The sequence below is a fragment of the Lithobates pipiens genome, unplaced genomic scaffold, assembly GCF_037356315.1.
Source record: "Lithobates pipiens isolate NorthernLeopardFrog02 unplaced genomic scaffold, aLitPip1_a1.2 Scaffold_22, whole genome shotgun sequence".
NCBI lineage: Eukaryota > Metazoa > Chordata > Amphibia > Anura > Ranidae > Lithobates > Lithobates pipiens.
In genome coordinates this window covers 104,918,732-104,939,632 of record NW_027507784.1, presented here as the reverse complement: position 1 = coordinate 104,939,632, position 20,901 = coordinate 104,918,732, and the positions used below count along the sequence as shown (strand labels likewise).

At 43.6% G+C, this 20,901-nt stretch overlaps 1 protein-coding gene across 2 annotated transcripts in view; it reads left to right on the top strand.

The window, feature by feature from the left end:
• The window catches only part of LOC143924026 (acetylcholine receptor subunit alpha-1-A), a 52,937-nt gene that overhangs the window by 13,764 nt on the left and 18,272 nt on the right, over positions 1 to 20,901 (top strand). For both annotated transcript variants that reach the window (XM_077448049.1, XM_077448050.1), the window contains exons 2-5: positions 2,506 to 2,651; positions 3,955 to 3,999; positions 4,614 to 4,723; positions 18,983 to 19,178. In XM_077448049.1, the coding sequence (XP_077304175.1) occupies positions 2,506 to 2,651; positions 3,955 to 3,999; positions 4,614 to 4,723; positions 18,983 to 19,178 (497 nt within the window). The remainder of the gene's footprint in view (positions 1 to 2,505; positions 2,652 to 3,954; positions 4,000 to 4,613; positions 4,724 to 18,982; positions 19,179 to 20,901) is intronic.

The following is a 20,901-nucleotide window of genomic DNA, read 5'->3' as shown; positions in this document are numbered from 1 at the left end:
GGTCGAACAACATTTAAAAAGCAATGTAAGTGAATGAGAGACGTCTTAATGCACACTACTGAAGTCGCTCCGACTTCAGAAAAGGTTCCTGTACTACTTGAATCCGACTTGTAGGCGACCGGTACCCATTGATTTCAATGGAGGTCGCCTCCAAGTCGGATCTCCGTTTATACGGAGGCGACTCTGACAGAATTATCAGCTCTCAAGAGGGCACTCCACACCAAATTTATGAAAAAAAATTGGCGTGGGTTCCCCCTCCGAGAGCATACCAGGCCCTTAGGTCTGGTATGGATTCCAAGGGGAACTCCCTATGCCGAAAAAACAGCGTGGGGGTCCCCCCAGATTCATACCAGACCCTTATCCGAGCACGCTACCCGGCCGGCCAGGAAAGGGGGTGGGGACGAGCGTGCGCCCCCCCCCTCCTGAGCCGTACCAGGCCCCCACCCCAAAGCACCTTGTCCCCATGTTGATGAGGACAAGGGCCTCTTCCCGACAACCCTGGCTGTTGGTTGGCGGGGTCTGCGGGCGAGGGGCTTATCGGAATCCGGGAGCCCCCTTTAATAAGGGGGCCCCCGGATACCGGCCCCCCACCCTATGTGAATGAGTATGGGGTACAATGTACCCCTACCCATTCACCTGTGAAAAAAAGTACAAAAAAAACACAACACAGAAGATAAAATAGTTTATTGCACAGCTCCGGGGGTCTTCCGTCTTCGGGGGTCTTCTCGCCGGACTCCTCCGCTATCTTCGTGTAGCTCTTTTACTAGCGGAGGAGCCCGGCTTTCTTCCTCGCCGCCGCCTTCTTCTTCCGACTTCGGGGGTCTTGTCCCCCTCTTCGGTTCTTCTGGCGGGCTCTTTTACAGGCGGTGGCCCGGTCTTCTGTCGCCGCCGCCGCCACCTTCCGTTCTTCTTCTTCTTCTCCTTCTTCTCCTGGAGATGTTGACTCGACGCTCTCTCCGGCCGCAATGCCAGGGACGCGCTGCGCGGCGACTTATATAGGGACAAGGGGCGGGGTCATCGGTTGATGTCACATGGGTTGATGTCACATGGCGACAGTCCCAGCATCCTCCGGGACTGTGACATCGTAAGGGGGGCGGGGTCACCATGTGACACCAACCCATGTGACATCAACCGATGACCCCGCCCCTTGTCCCTATATAAGTCGCCGCGCAGCGCGTCCCTGGCATTGCGGCCGGAGAGAACGTCGAGTCAACATCTCCAGATGAAGAAGGAGAAGAAGAAGAAGAACGGAAGGCGGCGGCGGCGGCGACAGAAGACCGGGCCACCGCCTGTAAAAGAGCTATAAGAAGGCACGGTGGCCCGGCAGAAGAACCAAAGAGGGGGACAAGACCCCCGAAGTTGGAAGAAGAGGGCGGCGGCGAGGAAGAAAGCCGGAGCTGTGCAATAAACTATTTTATCTTCTGTGTTGTGTTTTTTTTTGTACTTTTTTTCACAGGTGAATGGATAGGGGTACATTGTACCCCATACTCATTCACATAGGGTGGGGGGCCGGTATCCGGGGGCCCCCTTATTAAAGGGGGCTCCCGGATTCCGATAAGCCCCTTGCCCGCAGACCCCGACAGCCAACGGCCAGAGTTGTCAGGAAGAGGCCCTTGTCCTCATCAACATGGGGACAAGGTGCTTTGGGGTGGGGGGGCCGCGCGGCCCCCCCTTCCCCAAGGCACACCCCATGTTGAGGGCACGCGGCCTGGTACGGCTCAGAAGGGGGGGCGCACGCTCGTCCCCACCCCCTTTCCTGGCCGGCCGGGTAGCGTGCTCGGATAAGGGTCTGGTATGAATCTGGGGGGGACCCCCACGCCGTTTTTTCGGCGTAGGGGGTTCCCCTTAATATTCATACCAGACCTAAGGGCCTGGTATGCTCTCAGAGGGGGAACCCACGGCAATTTTTTTTCATCATTTGGCGTGGAGTTCCCTCTTGAGAGCTCATTCTCTGATTGGCCGCGGCAAAAGTCGCCTGGCCTGGGGCGACTTAAAGTCGTGTTGTAAGTCGCCCCAAGTCGTGTTCAGGTCATGTCCAAGTTGCGTCCAAGTTGCCTCCAAAAGTCGTGTTGAAAGTCGTGTTGCCCCTGTGTGAACGGACCCTAACTCCTGTCAAACACGTAGAGGGGATTTGTTACCCCATTATGAAATGACTGTTTTAGAGATGGAGAACATCTGATTATAGAAAAGAAGAAAGAAGTTGACTATACAGTTTCTCTTTTATATATACATACAGTAGACCTTTATATGTTTAATTTTAGCTTTGGTATGAAGGAAAATGACAAAGGGATGTGTACCCCCCCCCCCCCCTTCCAATTTTATATATTGCATTGTGGGTTTTCTCTGGAGCACCTCAAAAGTCCACTCATGGTGAGAATATAGGATTTTAGTATTGTTAATAGGATGTGGTGCCTCTGCTTTTTGGCCCTGGCAACTCATACATATACAACGTGTTAGCGTTTCCAATTGTTTCCAACTTGTTTTTTTTTCTTAATTTATTTCCAGCTGGAACAGTCCTCAGCTCTGATCATGAATCTCGTCTCATTAAAGACTTGTTTGACAACTATAACAAAGTTGTTCGTCCAGTCATGAAGTTTAAGGAAGCAGTTGTTGTAACAGTTGGTCTGCAGCTTATCCAGCTTATTGATGTGGTATGATCATTATAAAAATTTGAATATGGAATCAAAATTGTATTGAAAGATTATGGTGAAGTAGAACTGATAGAAACATCATGTATCATTCAGCAATTTTTAGATGCTCTGCTTAGACAGACATTTTTTTTATCAAAAATGTTGAACATTTGGTCTTTATACGTTGACTACAGGCTCAGAAATTAATAGAAAAATTACATGAAGGGGAGAGCAATTCTGCTGTATAGAATGCATTGTGAGAATACAACTGTTTAATACAGGGATAGGTTGTGCCCCACTGACTTCATGGGTCCATGGGTCCACCTACTTAAGTTTCTGCTGCTAAATTATGAAAAAACATAATGACATATACAGACACTAAGGGGGTTATTTACTAAAGGCAAATCCACTTTGCACTGCAAGTGCACTTGGAAGTAAAGTCGCTGTAGATCCGAAGGGGACATGCAAGGAAAAAAAAAAACAGCATTTTAGCTTGTACATGATTGGATGATAAAATCAGCAGAGCTTCCACTCATGTCAGATCTACCCCTTAGATTTAAAGTGACTGCAATTCCAAGTGCACTTTTAGTGCACTTTCAAATGCACTTGCAGTGCAAAGTGGATTTGCCTTTTTGTCAATAACCCCCTAAGCCCTTGTACACACGGTCGGAGATTTCGACAACCAAATCCGACGGATTCTGTCCGTCGGATTTTGTCCGACGGATCTTGTCCGAAACTGTTGCATACACACGGTCAGACGAAGTTGTCGGAAAATGCAATCGTTCAGAACGTGATGACATTATTTCGTTACGACTGGACTACGTTCAGGCTAGTAGCCAATAGCTTTGGTGTAGGAATTTTATCTGAGCATGCGTGGCACTTTGTCCGATCGGAATTCTCTACACATGATCGGAGTATGTCCTATCGGACCAGTTTGTTGGAAAATATTTTCAGCAAGTTGGAAAATTTGGTCCGACGGAAACAGTCCGATGCATACCACACACAGTCGGATTATCCGACAAAATGGTCCGATAGGACACATTCCGACGGATTCTCCGACCGTGTTTACAAGGGCTAAGAGTTGTTCGTTCTGTAAAACTACATGCACATTTTTATTTTTTTTGGTGCTCAGTTACTTTTTTCAAGGATAAAAAGTATGGATTTTTTGAAAAATATACTATTGCAGTATATTGTGTCATGTCAAGAATTTATAAATGTAGACTAGTGGTTAACCTCCACATTAGTGGTCATGGCAGTGACAGTGGCATTACATCCTTTTCATTAAACCTACATGTCTTTTCTTCTCATTTCTTCTTTTTTCAAGGATGAAGTCAATCAAATTGTGACATCTAATGTCCGACTTAAGCAGGTTTGTAACTTGTGATTATCTGTTCGATCACAAATGTAAATGAGCCCTCAGTGAGCCAACCCATCAGTGCCAAAACTGATATTTTAGTTATAGTTGGAGATTGGCAAATTAAACTTTTTTTCAGGTACCTTCAGCTTGCATTTGACATCTGTTTGAAATGCTTTTGAGATCTTTATGATTTGTTGACAGATTCAGATGATCTGGAGATGAATTCCTCCTGATCTGTATTTGGCATCATTCAAAGCTGCATTAACTTGCTTCAATCTGCTGTAGCAATCCCATTGACTTGAAAGAGTAAAAAAAGTTGTTCTGATGTAAAGAAAAGCCTGCGTACACAAACCCTTACAAAGTTTCAGTTCATGCGTCACAGGCATAACAAGATGTGCATTGGGATCTGGCTCCTGTTTGCCCCATATCAATGAAAACACTAAAGAAAATTGAGGCAGAACATAGAAGAAAGTCAAATGCAAGCCAGAAGGTGATCTCAGAAACATCTAAAACTGAAATGCAAGTGAAATGTTCAGAAAAGAATTTTGCAGTTGCCAATTGACATATGTCCCAAAGGACATAAGTCCTTCCATGTAGAGACCTAAAAATATTTTCTTCTTCTTCAGCAATGGGTAGATGTTAATCTCAAGTGGGACCCTGCAAAATATGGAGGGATAGAAAAAGTTCGGATCCTTTCTGGTGATATCTGGCGCCCTGATATAGTTCTATATAACAAGTAAGACATTTTATTCCCTTTTTTGTGATTAAATAAGTAGGTTAAATGGGGGGGAAATTAAAGGCAAGATAGGATTAGTAGAGATTTAAAGTAATGTTAATTAGTCTCTGCAGTCCTGTACAAACTGGTGTTTACACTAATCTATATGACAATATACACTTACCAGCCACTTTATTAGGTACACCTTGCTGGTACCAGGTTTGATGCCCTTTTGGCTTCAGAACTGCCTTAATTCTTCATGGCATAGATTAAACAAGGTGTTGGAAACATCCCTCAAAGATTTTGGTCCATATTGACATGATAGCATCATGCAATTGCTGCAGATTTGTCGGCTGCACATCCATGATGTGAATCTCTTGTTCAATCGCATGCCAAAGTTGCTCTATTGGATTGAGATCTGGTAACTGTGGAGGCCATTGGAGTACAGTGAACTCATTGTCATGTTCAAGAAACCAATTTGAGATGATTTGAGCTGTGTGGCATGGTGCATTATCCTGCTGGAAGGAGCCATCAGAAGATGGGTACACTGTAGTCATAAAGGGATGGACATGGTTAGCAACAATATTTAGGTAGGCGGTTGCTTTTAAACAATGCTCAATTGGTACTAAGGGGCCCAAAGTGTGCCAAGAAAATATCGCCCACACCATTACACCACCAGCCTGGACCGTTGATACAAGGCAGGATCGATCTATGCTTTTATGTTGTTGTTCACGCAAAGGTCTAATTCCACCATCTGAAATCGAGACTCATCAGACCAGGAAATGTTTTTCCAATCTTCTATTGTCCAATTTTGGTGAGCCTGTGCCAATTGTAGCCTCAGTTTCCTGTTCTTAGCTGACAGGAGTGACAACCGGTGTAGTCTTCTGGTGCTGTAGCTCATCTGCTTTGCATTCAGAGATGGTATTCTGGATACCTTGGTTGTAACGAGTCATTATTTGAGTTACTGTTGCCTTTCTATCATCTGAAACCATTCTGCCTATTCTCCTCTGACCTTTGACATCAACAACTAAATTGTGATAAACCAGTTCTAGGGACACACCTTACATCCACATCCTGGATATATAGTAAAAGAAAAATGGATGGGAGGGGAATACCCGCTACCCTAAAACACTTAGGACTTTTAAGGATGTGAGGTAGTCACTGAGGTGAGCAGAGTAATCCAGTGAGAGATATGGGCCTCCGCTTCTTCAGTGAAGTTCACTATGCATCTAAATCAGGGGTAGGTAACCTTAACCACTTTCAGACCGGACCATTTTGCTGGTAAATGACCAGAGGTCTTTTTACAATTTGGCACTGCGCTGCTTTAACTGGTAATTGCGCGGTCATGCAATGTTGTACCCAAACAAAATTTGCGTCCTTTTCTTCCCACAAATAGAGCTTTCTTTTGATGGTATTTGATTGCCTCTGCGATTTTTATTTTTTGCGCTATAAATGGAAAAAGACCGCAAATTTTGAAAAAAAATGATATTTTCTACTTTTTGTTATTAGAAAAATCCAATAAATTCAATTTTAGTCATACATTTAGGCCAAAATGTATTCAGCCACATGTCTTTGGTAAAAAAAAAGTCAATAACTGTATATTTATTGGTTTGCGCAAAAGTTGTCACATCTACAAACTAAGGTACGTTTTCTGGAATTTACGCAGCTTTTAGTTTACGACTGCCTCATTTCATCTCATTTCTTGAGGTGCTAAAATGGCAGGGCAGTACAAAACCCCCCCAAATGACCCCATTTTGGAAAGTAGACCCCCTAAGGAAATTGATAAGTGGCATGTTGAGCCCATCGAATATTTTATTTTTTTGCCTCAAGAGATTGAATAATGACAAAAAAATATATTTTTTTTTTTTTACACAAAGTTGTCACTAAATGATATATTGCTCACACATGCTATGGGCATATGTGAAATGACACCCCAAAATAAATTCTGCTGCTTCTCCTGAGTACGGGGATACCACACGTGTGGGATTTTTTGGGAGCCTAGCCGCGTACGGGGCCCCGAAAGCCAAGAACCGCCTTCAGGTTTTCTAAGGGCGTAAATATTTGACTTCACTCCTCACTACCTATTACAGTTTTGAAGGCCATAAAATGCCAAGATGGCACAAAACCCCCACAAATGACCCCATTTTAGAAAGTAGACACCCCAAGCTATTTGCTGAGAGGCATGTTGAGTCCATGGAATATTTTATATTTTGCCACAAGTTGCGGGAAAATTACAAACTTTAATTTTTTTTTATTTTTATTTCACAAAGTTGTCACTAAATGATATATTGCTCACACATGCCATGGACATATGTGAAATGACACCCCAAAATAAATTCTGCTGCTTCTCCTGAGTACGGGGATACCACATGTGTGGGATTGTTTGGGAGCCTAGCCGCGTACGGGGCCCCGAAAGCCAAGAACCGCCTTCAGGTTTTCTAAGGGCGTAAATATTTGACTTCACTCCTCACTACCTATTACAGTTTTGAAGGCCATAAAATGCCAAGATGGCACAAAACCCCCACAAATGACCCCATTTTAGAAAGTAGACACCCCAAGCTATTTGCTGAGAGGCATGTTGAGTCCATGGAATATTTTATATTTTGCCACAAGTTGCGGGAAAATTACAAACTTTTTTTTTATTTATTTTTTTCACAAAGTTGTCACTAAATGAAATATTGCTCACGCATGCCATGGGCATATGTGAAATGACACCCCAAAATAAATTCTGCTGCTTCTCCTGAGTACGGGGACACCACATATGTGGGACTTTTTGGGAGCCTAGCCGCGTACGGGGCCCCGAAAACCAAGCACCGCCTTCAGGCTTTCTAAGGGCGTTACAGTTTTGAAGGCCATAAAATGCCAAGATGGCACAAACCCCCCCCAAATGACCCCATTTTGGAAAGTAGACACCCCTAAATTTAGGGGTACACTAGTGAGACTAGGTAATAAATGGCGGGTGCCCTGAAACTATAAAAAAATAACTAACCTTCCATCTCCCCCCCTCCCTCTCTCCCCCCCTCTTTTTTCTTTTCCCTTTTTTTTTCTCTCTCTCCCTCTTTCTCCTACTTTCTTCTTTCATCTAGCTCTGTCCATGGGTATCCTCTTGGGACCCATGCGACCGCTTATTATGCCGGCAGGATGATACGTTTGACTGTGATTGCATAGGTTGTATATATATCCTGCGCTGGACAATCTTGCGAAGTGTATACTGGCACATGGTCTGTGGATAGATAGTGACACAGTACTTGAAAAATTAGATGTTACATGTTTTTCCCGATTGAAAGTTTTATATTGTTGATCGAAAGCACTTCAACTGTATGTCGAATATCTTTCAATAAAACGTTATTGATAAAAAAAAAAAAATAAAAAAAAATAACTAACCAACCAGCGTCACCTGTAACCGTTATATGGTGATCACTGGTGAAAGGGTTAACTAGGGGGCAATCAGGGGGCTTTATGCGGTAGTATATGGGGGTCCCTGGCGCTATAAAAAGCTGCGGCGAACCTAAATACCTACCTGCCTAACTAGCGTCACCTGTGACACTAATACAGCGATCAGAAAAATGATCGCTTATTAGGCTGGGTTCACACTGGAGCGATGCAGGAACGCCACGAATCCGCGGCGGGTTCCCGCATCGCATGCCTCCCGGCGGCAGTTCACACTGCCCTATGCGAACTGCTGGGAGTGTCAGTGAAATGTTAATGACACCCCCAGATCAGTTCGCATATCGCAGTGCGATCTGCAAACTCGGATCGCATGGTGTGAACACCCATGCGATCCGATTCTGCTGCGGACCAAAAAAAGGGTCCCGTGCGAGTTTGCGGCGGGTGCGGCGGGTGCGACACGAATTCAGCCATACTATCTGTATGGCTGAACTCGAATCGCACATAGATCGGATGTGATTTGCACTGCAGTGCGAATCACATCCGTTCTCAAACCGCTGCAATGTGAACCCAGCCTTAGTGACACTGGCGACGGGGGGTGATCACGGGGTTAAACCTTTATTGGGGGGGTTAGGGGGGTACCTTAGAACTAAAGGGGGCTAACCCTAACTGCCCTAACAGTTATTACAGTCACAAATGACACCCGCCGGGTGATCAGGGGGTTAAACCTTTATTAGGTAATAAATGGCGGGTGCCCTGAAACTATAAAAAAATAACTAACCAACCAGCGTCACCTGTAACAGTTATATGGTGATCACTGGTAAAAGGGGTAACTAGGGGGCAATCAGGGGGCTTTATGCGGTAGTATATGGGGGTCCCTGGCGCTATAAAAAGTTGCGGCGAACCTAAATACCTACCTGCCTAACTAGCGTCACCTGTGACACTAATACAGCGATCAGAAAAACTATCGCTCATTAGGCTGGGTTCACACTGGAGCGATGCGGGAACGCCACGAATCCGCGGCGGGTTCCCGCATCGCATGCCTCCCGGCGGCAGTTCACACTGCCCTATGCGAACTGCTGGGAGTGTCAGTGAAATGTTAATGACACCCCCAGATCAGTTTGCATATCGCAGTGCGATCTGCAAACTCGGATCGCATGGTGTGAACACCCATGCGATCCGATTCTGCTGCGGACCAAAAAAAGGGTCCCGTGCGAATTTGCGGCGGGTGCGGCGGGAATTCAGCCATACTATCTGTATGGCTGAACTCGAATCGCACAGAGATCAGATGTGATTTGCACTGCAGTGCGGTGCGAATCACATCCGTTCTCATAAACCGCTGCAATGTGAACCCAGCCTTAGTGACACTGGCGACGGGGGGTGATCACGGGGTTAAACCTTTATTGGGGGGGTTAGGGGGGCACATTAGAACTAAAGGGGGCTAACCCTAACTGCCCTAACAGTTATTACAGTCACAAATGACACCAATGCAAAAAAAAAAAAAAGCAATTGGTGTCACTGTGACTGGGGGGGCAGGGGTAATTGGGGGGGTGATCGGGGGGTAAAGGGGGGGTGTGAGTGTGCCTGGCATGTTCTACTGTATGTGTGGTGTGTTGGTGCAACTCACCGAACCTCTCTCCTCGGTGCCGGAACGAAAAATACCGACACGGAGGAGAGAATACATCACTTCCTCTCCTGTGTTTACATTACAGGAGAGGAAGTGATGTCACGAAGGATTTCCATTCGTCGAGAGCGATCGCGAGGGGGTGGCCATGAATGAATGGCCGCCCCCTCATCCCGGATCGCTCTCGAACGAATGCCGACCGCCGCAGGCACCGGGGGGGGGGCCCGATCGGGCCCCCCACCCGCGGGCAGGCAGGGACTTATATATACGCCCATATGCCTGCCCGTGCCATTCTGCCGACGTATATCGTCGTGCGGCGGTCGGCAAGTGGTTAAAGAAGTGGAGATCTACCTGAATAACATGGGAGAAGTCAAAGATCACTGGGCACAGTGTCACCTCCTCACACCTGATTTAAACCTCAAATTACCGTACTACTATGTTGAAATCACGTGCAGTGCGTGGCAATCATGCTACAGCAGGAATTAAACCCCCTGGTACTTTGGTGGGTGCAACCGCCTGCCAATCACGACCCATTCAAGTAAATGGGGCCACTCTGCAAGCACCCACAACTGCATGCTTATGTGGGATCCGAGGGGTCAAAGCAGATGGTGAGAAAGCAACACAACGCTGCCATCTTTAACTCCTTATTTCCTGTACTGCACAAAGTTGCAGGGCATTTGCAGAGCAGCCTCATTCAATTGAATGGGTCATGCATGGCAGGTGCTACACCAGTGTTTCTGTTTGCGACGCACTAAAAATATCTAAAAATATTGTACCTGAAAAGATTTAACAATTTTTGTGGTGAAGAACTTATTTATTTTTACATATATATTTAATTTTAAATTTAATGTGAAGGACGTTCCTGCTTTCGAGAGAAAATTGTATTTAAGCTCTATTACTCTATGTAATCTGCTTTGTACTTTCGCTTGCTTCCTTGCTTTTCATTTAACAGTTTCTCTTTCTGAGTTCCAGACTTGATTAAAGTATTTCTCCATCGCTAAACAATGATAAAACTTTATTTATAAGCATCAAAGTTGGAATGGAATGGTCTCTATTATTATAATATAATTAGAGCGATCGAGATCTCGCAAAAGTCTTGCGTTACAAAAGGAACTAAAGAATGCCAGACTGACAGAGATTGCATTTTTGTATATGTTACTTTTTTACCTTTTGTGATATTGATTTACCATTTAATTGTTCAATATGTTCAAGGTTTCAAAATGCTAGCATTTTTTAAAATGTTTCAAAACACCCACGGCACACCTGCAAATCTCACGTGGCACACTAGTGTGCTACGGCACACACTAATCATGACAGGGCGTATAACTCCTGCTGCGGTTGTGACATGTGTACACCTCTATCCACTGCAGCTAAAGGGAGTGTGATTGGGGCGGGGATGGTAAAAACACCACCCCCCAAACTGAAAATGTAAATTAACCCTTACTGTTCTGAGCCCCCTATAACGCTGCTGGGTTGGCTGCACTTTGCCATAGATTTTTATTATATCCTGTGGGTGTGGTGCACTTTCTGAAAGCACACCAAAACTCCTGCATTTAGGATGGGACAGGAGCCAGCGCTACAGAGTAGGCATCAGCTTATGTGACTCTCGCTCCCTACTATAGCTTCAACTTTAAAAGTAGTCCCCCTGCATTGCACTCTGTTTGATGCTCTGGAATGGCGGTTCAGCAAGACAAGACCGCGATCTACTGGTATATCATGATCTACAGGCTGATGACCCCCGATCTAAATTTTTCATTAAATTCTGAGAAAAAACATCACTATATTCACAACATTTTGCAAAAGAATCCATCATCTTACAATACCAAAAACAAAAACAATAATACAAGGAAAATTTTGAAAAAAATGTAAAATATTGAAAATACATGCTCACCAGCTTCATCAAATTATGACTGTATGTATCTTCCAGTGTACGGGTGAGCTGAACTAACACTTGACCATCTGGTCCATTGTGCCAGAACCCAGGACCATGTTTGGCAGGCACTGGATCACACACCATAGGCAGACTAAGGTGAGCATGGCTCACCTCACTAAAATTCTAAAGTATTAAGAAACCCATCTCAGAAATGAAATCAACCTATGTCTGCAATATATTCATATAAAGGGCCCAGCTGACCTGATTTGCTGTTTCGGATAATGCCCAGTCGCTCCTTCTTCAAGCCAAGAACTTTGGCTTGAAGAAGGAGTGACTGGGCATGCTCCGAAACATGTACCACCCACTCACTTCTGGTTGCCTGGATTCCATGCTGGTCCTGACCGCACAACCCTCCATCTTAGATCAGAGAGACAATATTTACCACCGCTGGTCGGCTGGAACTTCCACCTTCAGCTGTCTTACTCCCAGGAGGCATCCCGCTGGACATTATGGATTCATTGATATACCTGTTTTTCACTTCCTTGTCATTAAAGTGGTTTATTACTGCACTTAGAAGCACCTTCTTCTCTGCTTTGTTTTTCCTATAGAGTGTGCTTCCCTCTTCTGAAGTGCTGCTCTGGTGTATTAATCACATCTCAAGAGCCAGCCATGTACTGTTTGTTAAAGTCTCCTTGTTATCTAGAGCACCCTATTCTCCATACTCCTTGAAACAAGAGGGATATTCTACCTTAGATAGCTCAAAATATGTGCAAACGGGCTCACCATACAGCTAGTATCAGCTAGAGATAAATTAGGTATATTACACGCCCATGTGCCTACACAAAATCTATCCATCTATTCCTGCCTCTTGCTGGAGATGAAACTCATCCTCAGCGGATGTCATTCACATTTTCTGGAACTGTCCTCAGACTGAAATTTTTTGGGTCGAGGTAATCGATTTTATTTTGACTGTCACCACTGTTCCTGTGCCATTGTCTGTAGAGGTATGTCTGCTGGGACTTGTTGAACCACTGGCCCCACGCAGGGCAATCAGAACCCTGCTAGGATTATTACTTTACTATGCCCGTAAGTCAGTAATACTGCACACCCTCATTCAATTTTTGGAAGAAGTTAGTGAACACTGCCACTGTACAAGGCTACCTACCTCTCATGCGATTGTGCCAAAAAATTCCACAAAATATAGGATATCTGGACGGATTCCCTGTCCACTAATGCAGACTCGATGGATGATTAGTAACGTTCTACTAAGTACTGAGAATGGCCCAAGTGACATCTTTGATCTCATAACATCCCTGGGTTGCTCAGTCAATAGTTATGGGGAGGGGGGGGAATGCAAATATGTAACTGTAATGTACACTTTATTTCATAAGTAACTAAAGTAAGCTTTGTAGAGTATATGTAGAATTGTTTTTTTATATACCTTTATATATATATATATATATATATATATATATATATATATATATATTTTTTATGTTTTGTAGTTGTAGTGACCAAGCCTGGGTATGCCCAATAGGCTCTGTATTGTTTTGTATTTACCTTGAAATTACAATAAAAATAACTTTAAAAAAACAAAACTCATGCCAATATAGCACTGTCAAAGTCTCCAATCCACCACCGGAACATAGTCCAGCTGGTGGATCCACCACCACACTATAAATGTGCAATCCCACCGGAAATGACTGGCCCATGTATGGTCCACTTTCGTCACACGTGGGTGCATGCGCCCCTTCTCAGGCGCATGCGCGGTATACCCCACGGCCCAGGGACCCGAAGAGGCGCATGGGCTGCAGCGGAACCTGCGCAGCGCCCCCTCCTTGTCAAAGATGAAGCTTCCAACAGGGTATATGACAGGGGAGCCCAGAATTGGCACCCCCCATCTATCAGGGGAGCCCGAATGTCTGCCAATAAGTGACTAGGTCAATCCATGCTCAGTTGATCCTCCCAACCTGGAAGACAGATACATTACATAATAAAGATATATATCTTCATTCCCACAATTAATAGCCTAATCATAGTTGTGCTACAATGTAAATGTACATAATCTTCAACCACAAAGCACAAACGTTTTTTAGGCTACGGAGGAATTGCTCCAGGGAAGAGGACTTTGAGACAGAGGCTAAGGCCCTATATAATTGTCTGTTGGCCTATGGCTACAGCAAGAAGGTGTTGAAACACGCCTACCAAATTTTTTTTTAAATTTTTCTTTTGTATTATTGTTTTTTTTTTGGTACTGTAAAATGAGGGATTATTTTGCAAAGTGTTGTGATTATAATGATGTTCTTTCTCTGAATTTAATGAAAAATTTAGATGCATAGTGAACTTCCCTGAAGAAGTCGGAAACACGTTGGAATTCATCAACGTTTTTAATGAAGATAAGTAGCATTGGCAAATTTTTTGCCATATGTTATTATGCATATATACACATATCTTTATGATATTATTCATTTTTGTACAGTAAAAATATTCTTTTACAATCAATGTTATTTTTGTGCTCACCTCAGTGACTACCTCACATCCTTAAAAGTCCTAAGTGTTCTAGGGTAGGGGGTATTCCCCTCTCATCAATTGTTCTTTTACTTTGACATCAACAAGGCATTTTCATCCACACAACTTTCACTCACTGGATATTTTCTCTTCTTCTGACCATTTTTTGTAGATGGTTGTGCATGAAAATCCCAGTAGATCAGCAGTTTTTGAAATACTCAGACCAGCCTGTCTGGCACCAACAACCCTGTCACATTTAAAGTGACTTAAACCCCCTTTCTCCCCCATTCTGATGCTCCGTTTAAACTTCAGCAAGTCATCTTCACCATGTCTAGATGCCTAAATGCATTGAGTTGCTGCCATGTAAATGGCTGATTATCAATTTGCGTTACCAAGCAACTGAACAGGTGTACCTAATAAAACAAAAATACTCCGATACTATAAACAATAAAAAAAGAAGAGCTGCGCTAAAAAACAAAAAAGTGTTCTAAATAAAAACTTCATGCAATTAACACCATAAGTGGTCAATGAAAAGTTAAATTAAGTGAGCGTGAATATCAAATGATGTATAATTTGAATTAAATGGAAATAAATTAATCATATAATAAATAAATCATACAAGAGTAATCACCTATGTCAAAAATGACATAAAGATCTCATCTAATAAAACCTAACAAAAATCTGCAGATGCAGAAAAGTGAATAACACAAACTTAATATATATGCCCTCATGCAGTCACACTTCTAACTTCATAATACACAAAAACGCAAACACAAATAGATACAATATAAAGTGGAATAAACAGGAGAGATTAGTCCGTTAAAGTTCCAACAGTTGATATTAATCAGCAAGTGGTGTTAATTCATTTAGAGTGGAAAATGGGAAACTGACACCCACATCACTTTGTGAGGAAAGCAATCCAAGAGAAGCACCTCCACCGATAAGGAGAAAAGGGGGGGGGGGGGGGGGGGGCGCTTACCAGAACTTGAGATCTCAGTATTACCTGAGATCAAAAGGGCACATAAGTCAAATATCTGGCTGAACCATCACAGGAACCACACCGGACTGTCCTCAATGTAGATACCAGGCGGTGAAGCGAAAGTGCCACAATTCATATAAACAAAGCAGAGAGAGCTCGCATAGTGTAAAAAAAACCTTATTTATTTTAAATGACAAAAGTTAAAACCGATACACTCACATAAACGAAGAGAATATAAACGTTTTTCAAAAACGAGCCAGCCGGCTCTCGACTACTTCCGGGTCTGGCGTAAACGCGGTGACGTCAGCACGCTGTACCTCCCTAAGCGTTTCGTCACTAGACGGACGTGCTCACGGGAACACGGTGGAGGTGCTTCTCTTGGATTGCTTTCCTCACGAAGTGATGTGGGTGTCAGTTTCCCATTTTCCACTCTAAATGAATTAACACCACTTGCTGATTAATATCAAACGTTGGGACTTTAACGGACTAATCTCTCCTGTTTATTCCACTTTATATTGTATCTATTTGTGTTTGTGTTTTTGTGTATTATGAAGTTAGAAGTGTGACTACATGAGGGCACATATATTAAGTTTGTGTTATTCACTTTTCTGCATCTGCAGATTTTTGTTAGGTTTGATTAGATGAGATCTTTACGTCATTTTTGACATAGGTGATTACTCTTGTATGATTTATTTATTATATGATTCATTTATTTCCATTTAATTCAAATTATACATCATTTGATATTCACGCTCACTTAACCACTTCAAAACCGGGCACTTAAACACCTTCCTGCCCAGACCAATTTTGAGCTTTCAGCGCTGTCGCACTTTGAATGACAATTGCGCAGTCATGCTACACTATACCCAAACGAAATTTTTATCATTTTTTTTCCCACAAATAGAGCTTTCTTTTGGTGGTATTTGATCACCTCTACGGTTTTTATTTTTTGCGCTACAAATAAAAAAATACAGAAAATTTTGAAAAAAAATATGTTTTTTTTTGTTTCAGTTTCAAAACTTTGTAAATAAGTATGTTTTCTCCTTCACTGATGGGCACTGATGGGGTTACACTGATGGGCACTGATAAGGCGGCACTGATGGGCACCAATGATGTGGCACCAATGAAGTGGCACTGATGAGGTGGCATTGATGGACACTGATATGTGGCACTGATAGGTGGCACTGATAGGCGGCACTGATGGGCGACACGGATGGGCACTGATAGGTGGCACAAATTGGCACTGATAGCTGGTACGGATTGGCATGGGTGGGCGGCACAGATGGGCATGGATAGGCGGCACAGATGGGCATGGATAGGCAGCACAGATGGGCATGGATGGGCACTGATAGGCGGCACAGGTGGGCACTGATAGGCGGCATTGTATTATGTTATACTGTACTAATGGATGCCAATCAGTGCCAAACAATAATGCATGCCAATCAGTGATGCCATTGTGGGCACTGATTGGCATCTATTATGATTGGCATCCATTGTGGCACTGACTGGCATCCCTGGTGGTCTAGGGAGGATTACCTTTTGCTGGGCATCCCTGGTGGTCTGGTGGCGTCCCTGGTGGTCCAGGTGGGCATCCTCGGGGGGGCTGTGCTGATAATTGATCAACACAGTCCCCCCCTGTCAGAGGAGCAGCCGATCGGCTCTCCTCTACTCGCGTCTGACAGACGCGAGTGAGGAAAAGCCGATCATCGGCTCTTCCTATTTACATTGTGATCAGCCGTGATTGGACACGACTGATCACGTGGTAAAGAGTCTCCGTCGGAGACTCTTTACCGAGATCGTAGTTGCCGGGTGTCAGATTGACACCCTGCAACAACGATCGCCGCGATGCACGCCCCCGGGGGTGCGCAGCGGCTCATAATCCTGATCACGTCATATGACGTCCGATCAGGATTATGCAACCACTTTGCCACCGTCAATTGCCTATAGGGCGGGCGGCAAGTGGTTAATTTAACTTTTCATTGACCACTTATGGTGTTAATTGCATGAAGTTTTTATTTAGAACACTTTTTTGTTTTTAGCGCAGCTCTTCTTTTTTTATTGTTTATAGTATCGGAGTATTACGATCTGAGTTGCTGCTTATAGGGAGGGTTTTCAAATAGCGCAGTTTACCCTTTTTTCTAATTTTGTGTACCTAATAAAGTGGCTGATGAGTGTATGTTGGTAACTATACAGTAGTTAATAAACTGAGAGCACAGGGACGCCTCCTTAAACTATGTTCAAAGTTTACCTGCCATCAGAGATATACAAGGACTGCCATTGTTGACCTCCTTTTCAGTACGCTAGTTGCCTGACTGTTAAGTTGATCTTCTGGCTTCAGTACTATCTGATTAATTGATCCAAATTGACAGCAACAAGATATCAGTCACACATGAAAAATATGCATGAATCATACTAGGGGGAGTACAACTGGGGGATCCGTAGCTGAGAAGGATCTGGGGGTTTTAGTAGATCATAAGCACAATAATAGCATGCAATACCAAGCTTCGGTTTCCAAAGCGAGGAAAGTCCTTTCTTGTATTAAGAGAGGTATGGACTCCAGAGAGAGAGATATAATTTTACCCCTGTACAAACCATTAGTAAGACCTCATTTGGAGTATGTAGTTCAGTTTTTGGCACCAGTTTACAAAAAGGATATCAGGGAACTAGAAAGGCCTGGATTCTTTCCTGAGGCTGGGTTCACACCATCACCACATCCATCTCGCAACAGGGGTCCGGTGTGTCCTGGTTTAGATTCGATTTCAGCCCGAATTTTGGGATGAATTTGGACCAGAAACGGACCAAAAGACTCACAGCATTTTTGTGTAAAACGCATCGGACCTGCTGCGGAGATATGTGAACCAGCTCCATAGAGAGCTGGTCAAAATCTCCTGCTTTTGCGAACCCAGCCTAAATATACATAATATAAATGGGGACTAACATTTATAGGTAAAGTTGATTCAGGGGAAATCAGATTGCCTCTCGGGGGATCAGAATGTTTTTTTTCCCCTGCTGTAGCAAATTGGATCATGCTATCCTGGGGTTTTTCGCCTTCCTCTGGATCAACTGTGGGTATAGGATTGGGTATATGGGATTGCATGATATTATTTTTTATTTATTTGGTTGGAGTAGATGAACTTGTGTCTTTTTTAAACCTGACTGATGTAACTATGTAAGGAGGGTGTTGTTTTCAGGTTGACATCTGATTCATAGATGTGCACTGTGAGAAGAACAGTAAAGCAAACCCACTGTGTAGCAGTGCAAAGTAGGGAAAAGAGTCTGTTTATGCAGTGAACAACTATGGCTGCCGCCTTGTACTTAGTAATTACAAACTATACAAAGAACATGTACTCTGTACCTAAAGCTAAAGCAACAATAGATAATTCCTGTAAATATGAATAAAATATATTTTTTAAGTAAGGATGGTGATGGGCTAGAACCATGGTCTGGGTTCCATTGCTGACTGTGTCCCATTTGAGGAGATTAACCCTCTCTATTTAACCTGGTGACCATTGTCATCAGCACAGATCACAATGAAAATTCCACATTTTTCGGGCATGGGACCAGGAGATGTGAGTAAATCTTCCAATGGGTAAACTTGTTCTGGTGACAACTGTATACGAGAGACAATCCCTTCACTTTGTAGAGATCTTCTCTCACTTAGTACTGTATTTCTGGGACAGGAAGTGAAGGGAAATTTCCTCCATTCAAAGTAAAAAAAATTGGCTTTAATCTGGACCAGTTACCAAGGTAATTTACACTCCAAAAATATAATCATATTATTACTCTAGCTTTATAATTTGCATAGTCATTCAGAATTTTGTAATAAACAAAACTCATCTTACTTTAAAACATTACATATAAACTGATTGAGTGGAAATTATCTTATTTGTACGGTTTGGTTATTTACAGTGCAGATGGTGATTTTGCAATAGTCCAGGAAACGAAGGCCCTTCTGGATTACACAGGGAAAATTGTATGGACTCCACCAGCTATTTTCAAAATCTACTGTGAAATGATAGTCACTTATTTCCCATTTGACCAGCAGAACTGCAGCATGAAGCTTGGAACATGGAGCTATGATGGAACAGCTGTTGTTATAAATCCAGTAAGTTTTTGAAATTCTCCTATATGGCTTAAAAAAAACTGCTCATAGGCCTTAATGTGTACTTTATCAGCCAAATACTGTATGATATGCCTAATGATCATTGATGCCAGTCCATAGGCATTTTGTTAGATGATCTCTCTTGAATGGGAGGTTCAGATTACATGATCCTGTCCAAAAATCATGTGACTATGCCAAGACTTTGGGGCATGTGAAAAGCACTAGAGGGATCCCAGTGCAGCAAAAGCAACACTTTCTCAGAGGAAGGTAAGTATTTAAGTTAAATAAAACTATTTATCCATCCTACCAATACTATTAAAGTGGTTGTAAACCCTTACAACACACTTTGACCTACAGGTAAGCCTAGATTAAGGCTTACCTGTAGGTCCAAGAAATATCTCCTAAACCTACACGGTTTAGGAGATATTTACCGAAAGACAGGCACAGCTGTCTACGGCGCATGCGCCGTAGACAGTGGCGCGCAGGTGCATTGAGCGCGCCGCCGTCAACGGCGATATGCTGCGAGTGGCGGCTCCCGTGCACATGCGCGGGAGTGACGTCATCGCGGCTTCGCCAAATGACAGCGGCGGAGCGGCGAGACCCACCGAGAAGATGGATGCGCCGGACTACAGGGGACAGCGGTGACATCTCTGGCTCCTGTGTCAGGTAAGTGACATATAATGGACTACTATGCGATGCATAGTAGTCCGTTATGCTTTACCTTTGCAGGGAATGAAAGAGGAAGTAAACTCATCAGGGTTTACTTCCTCTTTAACATTGTGTTACATTAGGATTGGTGTGTAGGTGCAACTAACAGCCCTGAACCTTTACCATTTGTTGGTCTTTATTCAGCATTGCCACTTAGATATCTGCATGCTCACCTACTCTAATCAGGGAAGTACCTAAATATACTGCTGAACATGGATTCCATGTCTGATTATCAGGTTATGAGGGTCTACAAGCTCATGTCTTAAATTACTTATTTTGCCTGTTCATGACTAGGATTATTTCCATTTAAGATATGTTTTTTTCTGTGCCTATTCTGACCATTAGCCTACTGACACTCTTTGTTGCTTGCTTTAACCATCTGTCTGTGGACGTCTTCACTGTAAGCAGCTGTCACCCCTCTAGCATTTCCTGCTACATTCTTCTGTGAGCCCAGGAAAGCTTTATTGACGTACCCCTAGGTGGCAGGTCCTTGAAGTCCTTACAGGAAGTATATTGAATACTCAACCTAGGAAAAAGTAATCAGTGCTTAATCACAGGGTAGTGAGTCTGTGGAGGACAGTACTGGAGATAGAATGAGTATTACAGCCATAGCTACATTGAAAACCAAATGTATTTGCGTTTCCTGCAGCTCATGAGGGTTTTTCCTTATATTATCAGCTTAAAGAGGGAGTCCACCTGAAAAAAAATTATTAAAAGCCAGCAGCTATAAATACTACAGCTGCTGACTTTTAATAAATGGACACTTACCGTTCCTGGAGTCCAGCGATGTCGGCAGCCGAGGCCGATCGATCGCTCGGCTCTCAGCTGCTGCCGCCGCCATTCTCGGTCAAGGAATCAGGAAGTGAATCATTGCGACTTCACTTCCTGGTTCCCTACTGCGCATGCGTGAGTCACACAGCACAATGGAAATGGTCCGCGCTGTCTCTGGGACCCGTGTGTGTCCCAGCAGACAGCGCGGCAGGACAGGAAGAGGCATAGAGTCCTGTGGGAGTCTATG